Source organism: Phyllostomus discolor, chromosome 2, assembly GCF_004126475.2.
Source record: "Phyllostomus discolor isolate MPI-MPIP mPhyDis1 chromosome 2, mPhyDis1.pri.v3, whole genome shotgun sequence".
Taxonomy (NCBI): Eukaryota; Metazoa; Chordata; class Mammalia; order Chiroptera; family Phyllostomidae; genus Phyllostomus; species Phyllostomus discolor.
Genome location: NC_040904.2, coordinates 125987944 through 126001237, shown reverse-complemented (window position 1 = coordinate 126001237; position 13294 = coordinate 125987944). Strand labels below are relative to the sequence as shown.

The window sequence follows — 13294 nt, the reverse complement described above, 5'->3', positions numbered from 1 at the left end:
CAGAGATAGTTCATTTCTAGATGAAATTACAGGTTTTGTTTTTATAAAAGAGAACATTAAAAGGGAATGAAAAATAGTAGGGAAAGGAAAAACAAAAGCCTTGTCAAAAATTATTTTTGGTTAGAAACTTTAGCAAAGTGATTTTACTTATTTTTAGCCCTTTGTACTAAGATGCAGGAAGAGGTTTGGTGAAACCAGCTGTCCTGCCTCACTTCCTATGAATAATTTTATGGTGCTGTTTGGGGCAACAGTGATGGAGGAAATTAATATCTCAAAGAAATATGAGGGACACGATTATTTGGGGGCTTCCTGGTTGTGTGAGTAATAAATGTGGGAGCAGTGAGCCCTAAGTATTTAGGAAAGATGTCCAAGTACATCCATTAACCTTCACTTTTTCACAGAGGTAGTTTACTTCTCATGTTTTCAGCGACTCCAGACTGGATGGTGGTTTATGTAGTTTCTCTCTTCCCTTCACCCCTTCCTGTCCAAACTATACTTGACCCATCCCAGGTAAAAAGATGTCTTCTTTATTCCCAACACCCAGACAATAACTTCTTTGCTATAACTGATCTCCTTGATATAACCGAGTTCCTGCAGTATATCAAGCAGTGAGCAAGTCTGACATGCCCTCTGACCTCATGGAATTTAAAGTCGAGCAGGGAGGGGCTTATACTGAACTGTAGCAAGTGATAGGCTTTACCAAAGGGGAAGTTCAGGCCAATATGAGTGTCTCTGTCAAAGGGATCTAACTTATCCTAGGGAATCAGAGAAGGCTTCCCTGAGAATGACGTGTGAATGTGGAGACCTGAAAGGTGAGTGAAGGTGAAGGATTGGTTTTAGTCCCCCTGGCCACCCTGAGGTTATGCCATATCAGGCTTTGGGGAGATGAGAAAAGCTGGGTGTGTGGTGAAGGCAGATTGGAGCAATTTTAATAATTAAAATTAAGACAGAATCAAAGCCTCATAAACAACCCCCAACTCATGCACCTGGCTCTGGGGTCAGCCCCGAGCGAGCCAGGACCAGCGCTAAAGGGTACGTGGAGAGAAGACATGGCTTTTGTAGATTTTTTTAAAAAGTTTAAGTCCTTACCCAAGGGTATGTTTATTGATTTTAGAGAGGAAGGGAGAAAGAAACATCGATATAAGAGAGAAATACTGATCATCTGCTTCCTGTACAGGCCCCAACTGGGGATCAAACCGCCAGCCTAGGCACGTGCCCTGACCAAAAATCAAACCCACAACCTTTTTGGTGTATGGGGGGATGCTCCAGCCAGCTGAAGCACCCAGCCAGGGTGATTTTGTAGATTTTTATACAATTACTGAGAATACAAGATGCTTGTTACATAGAGGCTCTCTTTCCCCTTGTGCCTTTGCTCATGCCTTGCTGCCTGCCCTCAGAACACATACTCATCTAGCTCTCTATACCTTCAAAGTCATGTCTATTGGAAACATGAGCTTGGGAGTCAGAAGACCAAATTGAATCCTGGCACCACAATTTACCAGTTGTGTGAACTTGAGGAGGAGGCTACTCTCTGTGCTTTAGTTTCCTCATCTGCAAGTAGGGATAGTGATAATGCCTACAACGTGTGATGAAATAATTCCTGTAAAAGACACAGAGTAAGCCTCAGTAAATGTTAGTAGTATTAATATGAAAGACCCCTTTTAGGGAGTGTTCTGTAACTAACACTGCCCTCACAGATCTTGGATTCTTGCAGGATTCACACTGCACTGGGGTTAAGAGCATACTTTGTTTTCCTTAGCACTTACTTCTTCAATGCCCTTTATCCCAAGACCACCAGAAGCAGACCTGTAATTAAACAAGATAGGCTATAGTTGTCAACATGAGAAATGTCCAAACCTGTAAGAATTTTTATCAGTTTATTTGAGTCAAACTGACAATTGCCAGGAAGCAAATTTCTCAGTGTATTGAGAAAATGCTCCAGAAAATGGTAGTTTTACCCCTGATTTTATACATCAAAATCAAAGGGGAAGACAGACAGAAGATTACATGAAATTTGTTAAGTGATAGATTAAGGAGGTGGGAGAAAGCAAACTGGGAGTGGGGGGCGGGGAGAGGGCGAATCTCTGAGACTGGATAAAAAGTAAAATGAATGGACACATACTTCTTTTACATGGGTATAAAAGTTAATAGTCAACAGTTAACATAAACAATGAGGGGATTTGTGGTCTCCTCCTCTGGTGGTTGTGCTTTGAAGGAGTCCAGAAAAAAGGAAATACTTTGTTATTCCAAAGGCATGTTATCAGGTATATTATCCTAGATGCAAAACAAACAAACAAACAGGTTCAGTTAAGGTAAAGATTGACCTTTGTTAGGGAAAAATACCAGCTTAGGACTGCTGTTAGTGAGAAAGTTAATTTCAGACCATCCTTTGTGGTTCCTTTCATTCTCTGAGTTTGTAAGGCCACCATGCAGGCCTCCCCTGAGCTTGTCGGGTTCAGTATGTGGCCCATTTTCATCCATACAGTGAGGGAGGACACAGACCATGGGGATTGTGGAGTATCTTAGTAAGAGGGTGTTAGAAAGAACTTATGTCAGGATTTGGGGTTTGGCTGGGTGATTTGGGGGAACATCTAAGGAAATGGGATTCTGCCTTCTTTTGGGTGCTGTCCAAAAGCAGGGCGAGTCTGTGATTGTGTATGTCAGTCTTATTTATAGGGAGGAAGACTAGCTGGAGGAAAAGCTGGCATTTGTAAAGAAGCAGCAGTTAATTGTTTTGGCTAAGAGCTGGGTGGTTGGGTATTCTGTGGTAGCATAGTGAGTTTATTTTTATCTGTGCTTAGACAAAATTATGTAGTGACCTTGTTTTATCTCATGTCATCATAGTCTCCAAGTAAGTTTGAGGTTGGTATTTTGAGAGTTTATGTTCAATAGGAGAGTAACATAACTTAGTCTGGGTGCCAGGCCAGTTTCTAAATGTCAGGGGCTGTGTTTTTTTTTCTTTCTGATTAAGTAACTCTTTTATTTGGGCTAGTTTTCTTCCTAAACTGACTTTTATTTGGGCTAGTTTTCTTCCTTCAGGGAAATGGTCAGTGGATACATTCATTCATTGAACAAAACACCGAGTATCTATATCTACTACATATCACACAGTTTACTAAACACAGGATACAATAGTAAGAATCCTGTGTTCAAGGAGCTCAAAGTCTAGCATAAAAAGAGAAAGAAAGGTTGTCTGCTTTAGTCAGCCATCTTTTCTTAAATGCCATCTTCAACTTTGCAATAAAGTACTGCAGGCTATGCCTATGCACTCCAGTGACAACCCACACCTGCCCCACTGGGCAGCATTAGAGACTCAGTGTTAGAGAGTCTGTCCTTACCTTGATCTGTAATCTCCTGCCCCGTACTCCACCACACACGGGCTATGTCTTCTCATTCAAACACACACAAGTTTTCTGCACGTTCCCTGTCGCCCCTTTGCGTGGTCAGCATGTGGAAGGTATAAGTGAGTTCTGATTCCCATCTCAATACTGTACTGACGACTCCTATTTTTCTCAAAAGAATGCTTTAACTCAACAAATAATTTAATGTTGATTCTGTGTTAATGTATGCCTTTGCTATTTAGGTCTATTTTGTTTGACTAGATTGGCAGAGACCATGTTAGTGGGAGGTTTCCAAATTACAGTGAGAGCAGCAAACACTAGATGGCAGTGTCTTACTCCGGAACTGTCGCAGCAAATCTGGGCGCTGAGTTCCTCTCTTAAATTTTAGTGAACTGGGTCAAAGGATGAAATTATACAGTCTCTTTTTTGCCACCAGGTGGAACAACTCTGGTCAAATTCCCCTGGGTATGAATTTATGTATTTGTGATAATTGCTAGGGAAAATGGGCCCCTTCCCACTAGTTTAGAATCTTGCCTGTCTGAAAGTTCCTCCTGAACAACCCTTTCACATACTATTATTTAATATTATTTTCTTTCCTTTTTTCATGTAAAGTTGTACTTAATCCAGGAAATGATTTTTGGTTACTTTCTGAATCCATAAACACAAAGATAGTTACTCTTTAAAACTTGTCTTTTCAGACATAAAATAAAAATCTGTAATTCTCAAATTATGGAGACTCAAAGTTTTGCTATCCTCCTTGGCACAAATAAAATACTCAGTTTCTACCATTGTAAAATTAATATCTTAGAACACAGTATGCATATTCTGTACTCTTTACAAAACGTATACCAGACCCTGGCCAGTGTGGCTCATTTGGTTGGAGCCTGGTCCCATAACTGAAAGATTTCAGGTTTGATTCCTGGTCAGGGCACATGCCTGTGCTGTGTGTTCGATGCCCAGCCAGGGTGCATGAGGGAAGCAACCAGTCGATGTTTTCTCTCCCCCTTCCTCTCTCTCTAAAAGCAATGAAAAAATGTCCTCAGGTAAGGACTAAAAAAAATGTATGTCAGAAAAGATGGGCCATAAATGTAGCTTAAAACTGGAATCTGTGACACATCAATACACATGTTTCTGAATGAAATACTTCTTTCAAGTCTAAGGAGCTGAACATGGTACACTAGAAATTTTTCAAAGGTATAATTTCATACTGCTTCTGTGAAACTGCAGTGGGGTCAGATAATAATGTGCCATTGTGGAGGACAGGAAGAATTGTCTCCCTGAGGTTGTTTCAGTGTCAGAGCTGGCATAGACCCAGGCATTGTGATTTCCAGTTGAGGGATCTTTCAATGAACTTTGTTGCAATGTGGCTATATTTGCCTGATCGTAGCAGTGATGTCCTTCATTATAAAAATATATGTATTATAAGATCAACATTTTAAAAAGACGTGTCATGGGATTAGCATTTTGTGTTTGGAAAGCAATATGCTATAATGAAATCATGGTTTTAGAATCACGCAGCCTAGGTTATAGACTCAGCTTTGCCGCTTTTGAGCTCCTTTAGCCTTGGGGAAGTTGCCTGGCTTTTCTGAACTGCTGGTTCCTTGTCTTTTAATGTTGTTATGAGAATTACCTGAGGCTGTGTGTGTTATGAAAAGCACTTAGCAGTGCCTGGCATATGCTGGTTGCTCAACACATAGATACAGTTATTATTAATTGAATTGTTCCAAGACGAGGGAATCTGTAAGGTCATGAAAGGCCCAGATGGCCTTGGAGGTCATACCGGAATAATCGAGTGTCAGATCTCAACACTGTTCTTCACCTCTCAGGAAGCACAAGAAATGGAGGCAGGGGAGAAAAACCAAGGCATAGAAAGAGGCCAAGCAACATAAATAAGAGTAGATTTATGATTTAAATTCTTTTTCTAAAAGGATTTTATTCATTTCTAGAGAGAGGGGAGGGGAGGGAGAAAAAGAGAAATATCGATGTGAGAAATATTGATCATTTATCTCTCATTCAACTGGGAATTGAACCTGCAACCCTGGTGTGTGCCCTGACCGGGAGTTGAACTGGTGACTTTTTGGTTTGCAGGAAAACACCCAACTAACTGAGCCATACCAGTCAAGGCTATGATTTAGATTCTTTAATAAGGGTTGTGGAAAAGGGTAATATGATTTTGAATATCCCTTCCAAGCTGATGACTTTCTGTTGAGAATTCTTTGTACATTTTTTTCATGAAAGAATCACAACAATAGCACCTAATGTTTTGGCTATGTCTAGATTATCATGGACTGAACTTAACTAATCTGCCATCATTCACTGTCAGGTCTTCAGAGCCAGATCATAATCACTTGTCTTGTAGCTCCTAGCTCAGTGCCTCAAATATTCACATTTATATTTGCTGAGTTTATAGTTAAGTGCATTGGCATGAAGCTAGTTTTGGCTCTTCCACCAACTGGGCCAGTCACTTCTTCCTTCTGGGTGTCAGTTCCACATCTCTGAAATGAGAGGGTGGTTACAAGGCCCCTTCTAGTTCTCATTGTCTGTAATACACAGCTTTTACTCTCTCAAAGCTGCCAAAATGTGAAAATAAGATCAATTCTGCAAAATGACTTATGTTTACAGTTCTCCCAGCTTCAGATAGACTTGGACCATAAAATGGATGATAAATAGAAAACTGAATTATAGGCAAAATGTACTAAAATAAAAAAGGATAAAGTAGCAGAGATTGAGGGTATTTTTAGTGTAGTAAGAGTTCCTTTAGAGAAAAGTGACCCTCTTGCCAGATGACCTTTGAGAGTCCAATCTGTATATTTTAATTAAATTTATTGGAGTGACATTGGTTGATGAGATTGCATTGTTTCAAGTGTACAATCTATAATACATCATCTGTATACTAACACAAAGTTTAGTTTCCTTCCATCACCATATAGTTGACTCGCTTTACCCACTCCAGTCTCCCATGACCCCCTCCCCTCTGGTAACCACCATATTGTTGTCTGTGCCTGTTAGGTTTTTTGTTTTGTTTTGTTTTGTTTGTTTATTGCTCTCTGTTGTATATACTACATGTGAGTGAAATCGTATGGTTCTTGTTCTATTCCAGCTGACTTATTTCACTTAGCATGATATTCAAGATCCATCCATGTTACTGTACATGGCAGTGTTTCATCTTTTCTTATGGCTGGGTAATATTTGATTGTATATGTATGCAGCACATCTTCTTTATCCAACCATCCATCGAGGGACACAGGTTGTTTCCATGGCTTGGCCACCATGAATAGTGCTGCAATGAACATAAGAATATATTTCTTTACAAGTAAAAGTTTTCAAATTTTTTCAGTAGATACCCAGAAAAGGGATTGCTTGATCATAAGGTAGCTGTATTCCTAATTTTTTGAATAATCTCCAGACTGTTTTCCATAGTGGCTTCCACATTTACATTCCCATCAGCAGTGTACAATGGTTCCTTTTTTCCACATCCTCTCCAACACTTGTTATTTTTTTGTTTCTTGATAATAATCATTCTAACAAATGAGAGGTGGTATCTTTTTGTGGTTGGTTTTGATTTGAATTTCCCTGTAGTTAGTGAAGTTGAGCCTCTTTTCACAAATATGTTGGCCATTTATATGACCTCTTGGGAAAAGTATCTGTTCAGGTTCTCTGCCCATTTTTAAATTGGATTGTTTGTTTTATTGTTGTCAAGTTGTTTGAGCTCTTTATATATTTTGTATGTTAGCCCCTTATTGGAGGTATTTTTCCAAATATCTTCTCCCATTCCATTTGTTGCCTTTTTGTTTTGTCAGTGGTTTCTTTTCCTGTATAGAAGCTTTTTAGGTTGACATAGTTCCATTCATTGATTTTTGTCTTTACTTCCTTTGCCTTTGGAATCAGATTCATAAAATCCTCTCTGAGACCAAGGCCTGTCACTTTAATACCTATGTTTTCTTCTTGTATTTTGTTGTTTCTAGTGTTATATTTATATCTGATCCATCAAGTTCATTTTTGTATATTGTGACAAATGGCATTCTAGTTTTACTCTTTTGCATGTGGCTTTTCAATTTGCTCAGCACCATTTATTGAAGAGGCTTTCTTTTCTCCATTATATGTTTTGTCTTCTTTGTCAAAAATTAGTTGCTTATATACATGTGGAATTATTTCTGGGCTCTGAAGTCTGTTCTGTTAGTCTCTGTGTCTGTTTTTCTGTCAATACCATACTTTTCTTTTTATTATTGTAGCTTTGTAGTATCATTTAAAGTCAGGAATTCATTGGGATTTTGATGGGGTTGAATTAAATCTGTATATTGCTTTGGGTAATATGGCCATTTTAACTATGTTGATCTTTCAGTCCATGAACATGGACTACTTTTCCATCTCTTTGTGTCTTCTTCAATTTCCTTCAATGATGTCTTGCAAAAAAAGTTTCATGTATACAGTAGTCCTTTTACTTCTGATTGTATCTTTAATTACCTGTGCATGTTCAGTCCTTTATTCTCTTCCCCTTTATGCTTTTGTTGCCACAAATTACCCTTTTTATGTTGTGAGTTGATTTGCCTACCAGTGGTACAGTGTTCACTTTGGAACCCTGGGAAGATAAATCTATGCCCAGTTTGGACTAATGTGACAGTGAAAAAGCTTCAGGTGTGTATGACAGTACTGGGTGGAGGCTACTGCAATAGCATTTGGCATATTTGAATGAAGTAGAGTATTTTGGATGAAAACAATAAAATCAAATTAACCCAGTCATTATTCTTTAATTTATTCTCATTTCTTAAAGGAAAAAAAAAGAACCACTAGTTTGGGTAATGTGTAGTTTTACTTATTAGCTAATAATAACCAAACAAAATTTAAAATTAGACATTTTAAGTTATTGTTTTAGTCATTAAACATTTATCGACCATCCACTATGTGCCAGGTGATAGCCATTCACCTATCAGGCCCTTTACTAGGACTTACTTCAAAGAAAAATAATGTATGGTTCTTGTCTTCTTTTGGCCTAGTGAGAAGATGTGAATTCATGTGTCATGGGAGTTACAAGGGGTCGTACATACCTGGAGAGTAGGATAGGCTTAACCTAAGGGTAAGGAAATGTTCTATGCAAACCTTGAATGAAAATACTAGGTGACAAAAGTAAGAAAAGACAGTCCCAGCTGTGCAGAGATGAACATGGGCAAATGTATGGAGTGGGGAAAGGGGTCTGGGTATCTGAGGACTAGCAAGCAAGTGTGGCGACACAGTGTGGTTGTGTGGGGAAAGCAGGGAATGGGAGTTGCACAGAAGAATTAGAGGAGTTTTAATTACAAATGTATCTGCCTTTTGACTCAGCAATCCCACTTCTGGGAGGGAATATATCTGAAAACCCAAAACACTAATTTGAAAGAACATAAACACCCATATGTTCATTGCAGTGTTATTTATCTCCAAGGTAGGGAAGCAGCCCAAGTGTCCATTAATAGATAAGTGGTTAAACAACTGTAGGACATTTGCATAATGGAATACTACTTGGCAATTAAAAAAGCAAATTTTACCCTTTGTGATGGCATGGATGGACTGGGGACCATTTTGCTAACTGAAATAAGCCAGTCATAGACAAATGCCATATGATTTCACTCACATGTGGAATCTGATGAACAAACTGAACTAACAAGCAAAATAGAAACAGACTTGTAGAGAGCAGGATGATAGCTATGGGAGAGGGGTGGGGAGGGAGTGGGGGTGTTGAGAAAAAAGGAAAAGGGACTCATGGATATGAACAACAGTGTGGTGATTGTGGGGTGGAAGGAGATATAAGGAGGATAAATGGCAGTGGAAAAAATACAATGAAGAATTAGAGGCCCTGGCTGGCGTAGCTCAGTGGATTGAGCACGGGCTGCAAACCAAAGTGTCCCAGGTTCGATTCCCAGCCAGGGTACATTCCTGGGTTGCAGGCCAGAACCACCAGCAACCGCACATTGAACCTCTCTCTCTCTCTCCCTCTCTCTCTCTCTCTCTCTCTCTCTCTCTCTCTCCCCCCTCCCTCCCTCCCTCCCTTCCCTCTCTAAAAATAAATAAATAAAATATTTTAAAAAAAAGGATTTTAAGATTTGAAAAAAAAAGAATTAGAGGAGATAAGGCTGTAATAGGTCAGGCCATGTTGGGAAGGGATTTGTATTTAAGTTAAGGGTTTTGGAGTTTGTTTGGGGAACTGGCCAAAGCTTTTAAGAAGCTGAGGCACAGTTTGCAAGACTGGTTAAGTAGAGATGTCATTAAGAGGTTAAGTATGAGGAAGGACCCAGAACACCCCAAAATCTATTTATAAAAAATTGTGTATTTATTCTTATATGTTTAAACTTCAGTCATCTTCAAAGTACTCTCCATTTGTTGCAATAAATACGTATCAAGATGTGTTCTTCACTGCTCAAATCAGTTTTTGAACTCATTGATTTTGATGCCTTTTAGTGTTTCTGCCATTTTTAGTTTTACCTCTTCTACATCGGCAAACTGTTTCCCTTTGAGGACTTTTTTCATCTGGAGAAACAAAAAAGTCGCTTAGGGTAAGATTGGGTGTATAATAGGAAGGTAGGGCCCAGGGGTCCTGCCATTTTGGTCAAAAACTGCTGAACACTCAGCACGTTGTGGGCAGGTGCACTCGTAAATCACCCATCATGAAATGGGCAAACACTAGAAAGAGTCTTCAAAAAAAAAATTCACTGAAGCTGAACACAACAAGGCCAGCTGGCACACTGATATGGATGGGTTTCTAAAACACCTAGCAGAAGAAGTCTGTACTACAAGACTTCTGGCCCACCATCCAGAAGATAATTCCATGGTTTTTTGCTCTCCCACCTGGTATATGGAAGACGGAGCATTGCTGGAGAGTGCAATGCTCAGTAATGTTTTGTTCACCTGTCACTGCTCCCATTTCCTGGGAACAGCAGACATACCTGTTCTCCCTTTTCCCAACTGGAATACAAGAACATAATGAGAACAACCTTTCTTTTTGTTAACATGACCCTATCTCCTTAGCTACAGTAATTGTTCTAGGGCTGGTTACTAGATACAAATTGGTTCAGTCATACTATCTTGTTCTCTCCACCCTGTCCAGAGTGTTTGGCCAGCACAGGAGCATGTGACTCAATCTTAAACCTCCAATATTCTGAATTTTGAATAGGCGCTAAGGGAACCAGGCTTTTCTTCTCAGGCGGTGAATCTGCAAAGTTGGAAGTGTAGAGGTGCTAGTGGTTTTGTCTCATGTGTGGAAGAAGCTGCTCTTCAATAGAGAAAAACTGAAACTAGCACATGGAGAGGAGCAGATGTGAGAAACATAAGGAAAGTGAGTTCTGGTGGCCTTTCAGTCCTTTGTCTCAGGCATCCTGAAGCTAATTTAATCCCTGCTTGTCCTATGGTTTGGTGGACATGAACCAATAAATTACCTTTTTTTAAAAAAATTATTTATTTATTTATTTATTTTTAGAGAGGGAAGGGAGGGAGATAGAGAGAGAGAGAAACATCAATGTGCGGTTGCTGGGGGTTATGGCCTGCAACCCAGGCATGTACCCTGGCTGGGAATCGAACCTGGGACACTTTGGTTTGCAGCCCGTGCTCAATCCACTGAGCTATGCCAGCCAGGGCTTAGCATAAATTACCTTTTTTTGCCTAAGGTAGTTACTGTTGCGTTTTTGACACTTGCAAACAAAAGTCCCAACTACTCAAGGCAGGAAGATAATTGTGATCTCGATACATTACAGTTTAAAAGATTTTTCTTTTGATGATAATTGAGCACAGGAGAAAGAGACTAGAGAGAGCGATTTAAAAGGCATGTTTAGATAAGTGGTGGTTAAAGCCATGGAAGTGGATGAGCTTGTCTAAAGTAAGCATAGAAAACAACCAAAGACCAAGGATGGAACCTTGAAGAATGCCAACATCTAAGAGGGTAAAGGAGGAGGAAACTTCTGTTTTCCACCCAGGCCATTCCTGAGCTTACCCAGCTCTTCCAATGCTATGGTCCTCAGTGGGGAGGGAGCAATCTGTTCAAGTCTATGAAGTACCGCTAACTTTCTTTTTCTTTTTCTTACTTTAACTACTCTGGGCCACATCTTCTGAAATCTGCCCCTCATAGCTTTTGGGCATGGGAGTAATTCTAATTCTTCTTTCCCAAAATACTCTTTTGTACATTTGAAATCTGATTTCATAACCTTAGATCTCTCCTCTTCAGAGTTAAAGCTCTCACTTCTTTCAGCTTGAATTGGCACTCATCTGATAATTATCAGATTTTCTCGAATTCTTCTAAATGTTTGTGTTGCAAAGGGTGCAGGATGATACCTAGAATAGGGACATGTTATTTCAGATATAATGTTCCCAGTACAGAGTAGAGCAGAACAAATACCTCCCTGTACTGAACACCGTACTGGTTGCATCTTGGGAAATTTAGCACTTGTGAATAACCAAATCATCCTAGTTTTTTTTTTTCCCCTTGAAGTTTATGGGAAACTAGATGAATAGAATCTGTAATTATGATTAATGTTGAACTTAAAGGCCTTTACATTTGCCTCTGTTAAATTATTTTTATATGAAAGGATGATCATTATAACATTATTTTAAGATAAAAATAATTGAAGCCAATAACCTGGTAGGCAAAATAGAAGTTAAATATAGTGCATACTTAAGGTAGAATATCATGTATCTGTCAAAACGATCTTCCTGACACATATGCAATGACATGGAAAAGTGCTTATGGCATGTGTTAAGGAAAATGCCAGGTTTAAAGCATACATAATAAGAAATTGTTAAAAGTCTCTGCTAGCAAAGGGACTGGGACTCAGCGGGAGAGTGGGGGGAGTGTCCCTCTTCAGTTTAATCTTACTGGTATTAATTTACTTTTCAAACTTCAAGAAGTTATTTTTATCCTCATTATATTGCCCAACATTTTTGTCATTCAAAATTGTATTTGCCACATGGGAGATAAAAATGTCCTGTTGGAAAACAACAGAGGGCTATAGTAACTACCCAGGAACGCACTGAATTTTTGAATCATAGTAACCCAGACCTACCTGGATATATGATTTAATCACTACTTTCATCTCTAATGATACATTCTTAGAAATATATTCAGACTGAAAGGCACCTAAAAGATTATTTCATTCATCTTTCCATCTCTAGCCAGACTTGGGATTATACCTTTTAAGGAAGAGCCCAGTAGCCCAGGATTCCCATTGGTTGCCTGGAAATCAAAACTGAATTCATTTTGTGACTCAGTGTATGATTTTGACCAGAAGACAAAGCCAACACTTGCTTCCCCTGCCTGCAAAATGGGATTTGCTTTATATGAAGGTCCTCGTATTTATGTAGTCTCCAGAGACAAGGTGTAATTCAAACCAGGAACTGTTGGATTCAGCCGCAGCAGAGGGGTGGTTGGTTAGAACAAAGGCATGTTCATCTTAAAGAAACTCAGGTGCAAGCTGAAGATCACTGACAGCACAATATGGAAAGTAAGAGAAATACACCAAAAAAGGAAAAGATGGAAATTCTGACACAGAAATCATGATGTGAGTTCTGGCCAAGATGGAGGTATAGGTAGAAATGTTTCACTTCCTTGCACAACCAAAAGGAGGATAACAACCAGTATAAAAATCAATAAACAACCAGAAGTGCCAGAAAATCAAACTACATGGAAGTCCGACAAGCAAGGAGTTAAAGAAACATTCACCCAGACTGGTAGGAGGGGCGGAGCTGAGTGGAGAGGTCTCATGGCAAGGCCGAGACCATACAGGCCAGGCAGGGGCTGGCTGAGAGGACTCACAGCAAGGCAGCAGACTGCATGGGCAAGGCAGGGCTGGCTGAATAGGACATTAAGGACTCAAAGCTAGCTGTAAACTACTGTGGTGTTTGCTACTGCAGGAGAAACTCCCAGTCTCTCACGAGAGAGTTCATTGGAAAGGGGGGCTAGAGCAGAGCCAGTGAGTGGCATTGTTCCCTCTCTG

General features: G+C 39.6%; 1 protein-coding gene across 1 annotated transcript in view; it reads left to right on the top strand.

Annotated features, from left to right (window-relative positions):
• Nucleotides 1-12910, top strand: part of PARP11 (poly(ADP-ribose) polymerase family member 11) — an 84795-nt gene extending 71885 nt beyond the window's left edge. The window contains exon 8 of the mRNA XM_036018545.1: nt 12474-12910. Within this exon, the coding sequence (XP_035874438.1) occupies nt 12474-12682 (209 nt within the window). The 3' untranslated portion in view covers nt 12683-12910. The remainder of the gene's footprint in view (nt 1-12473) is intronic.
• Nucleotides 12911-13294: the final 384 nt, after the last annotated feature.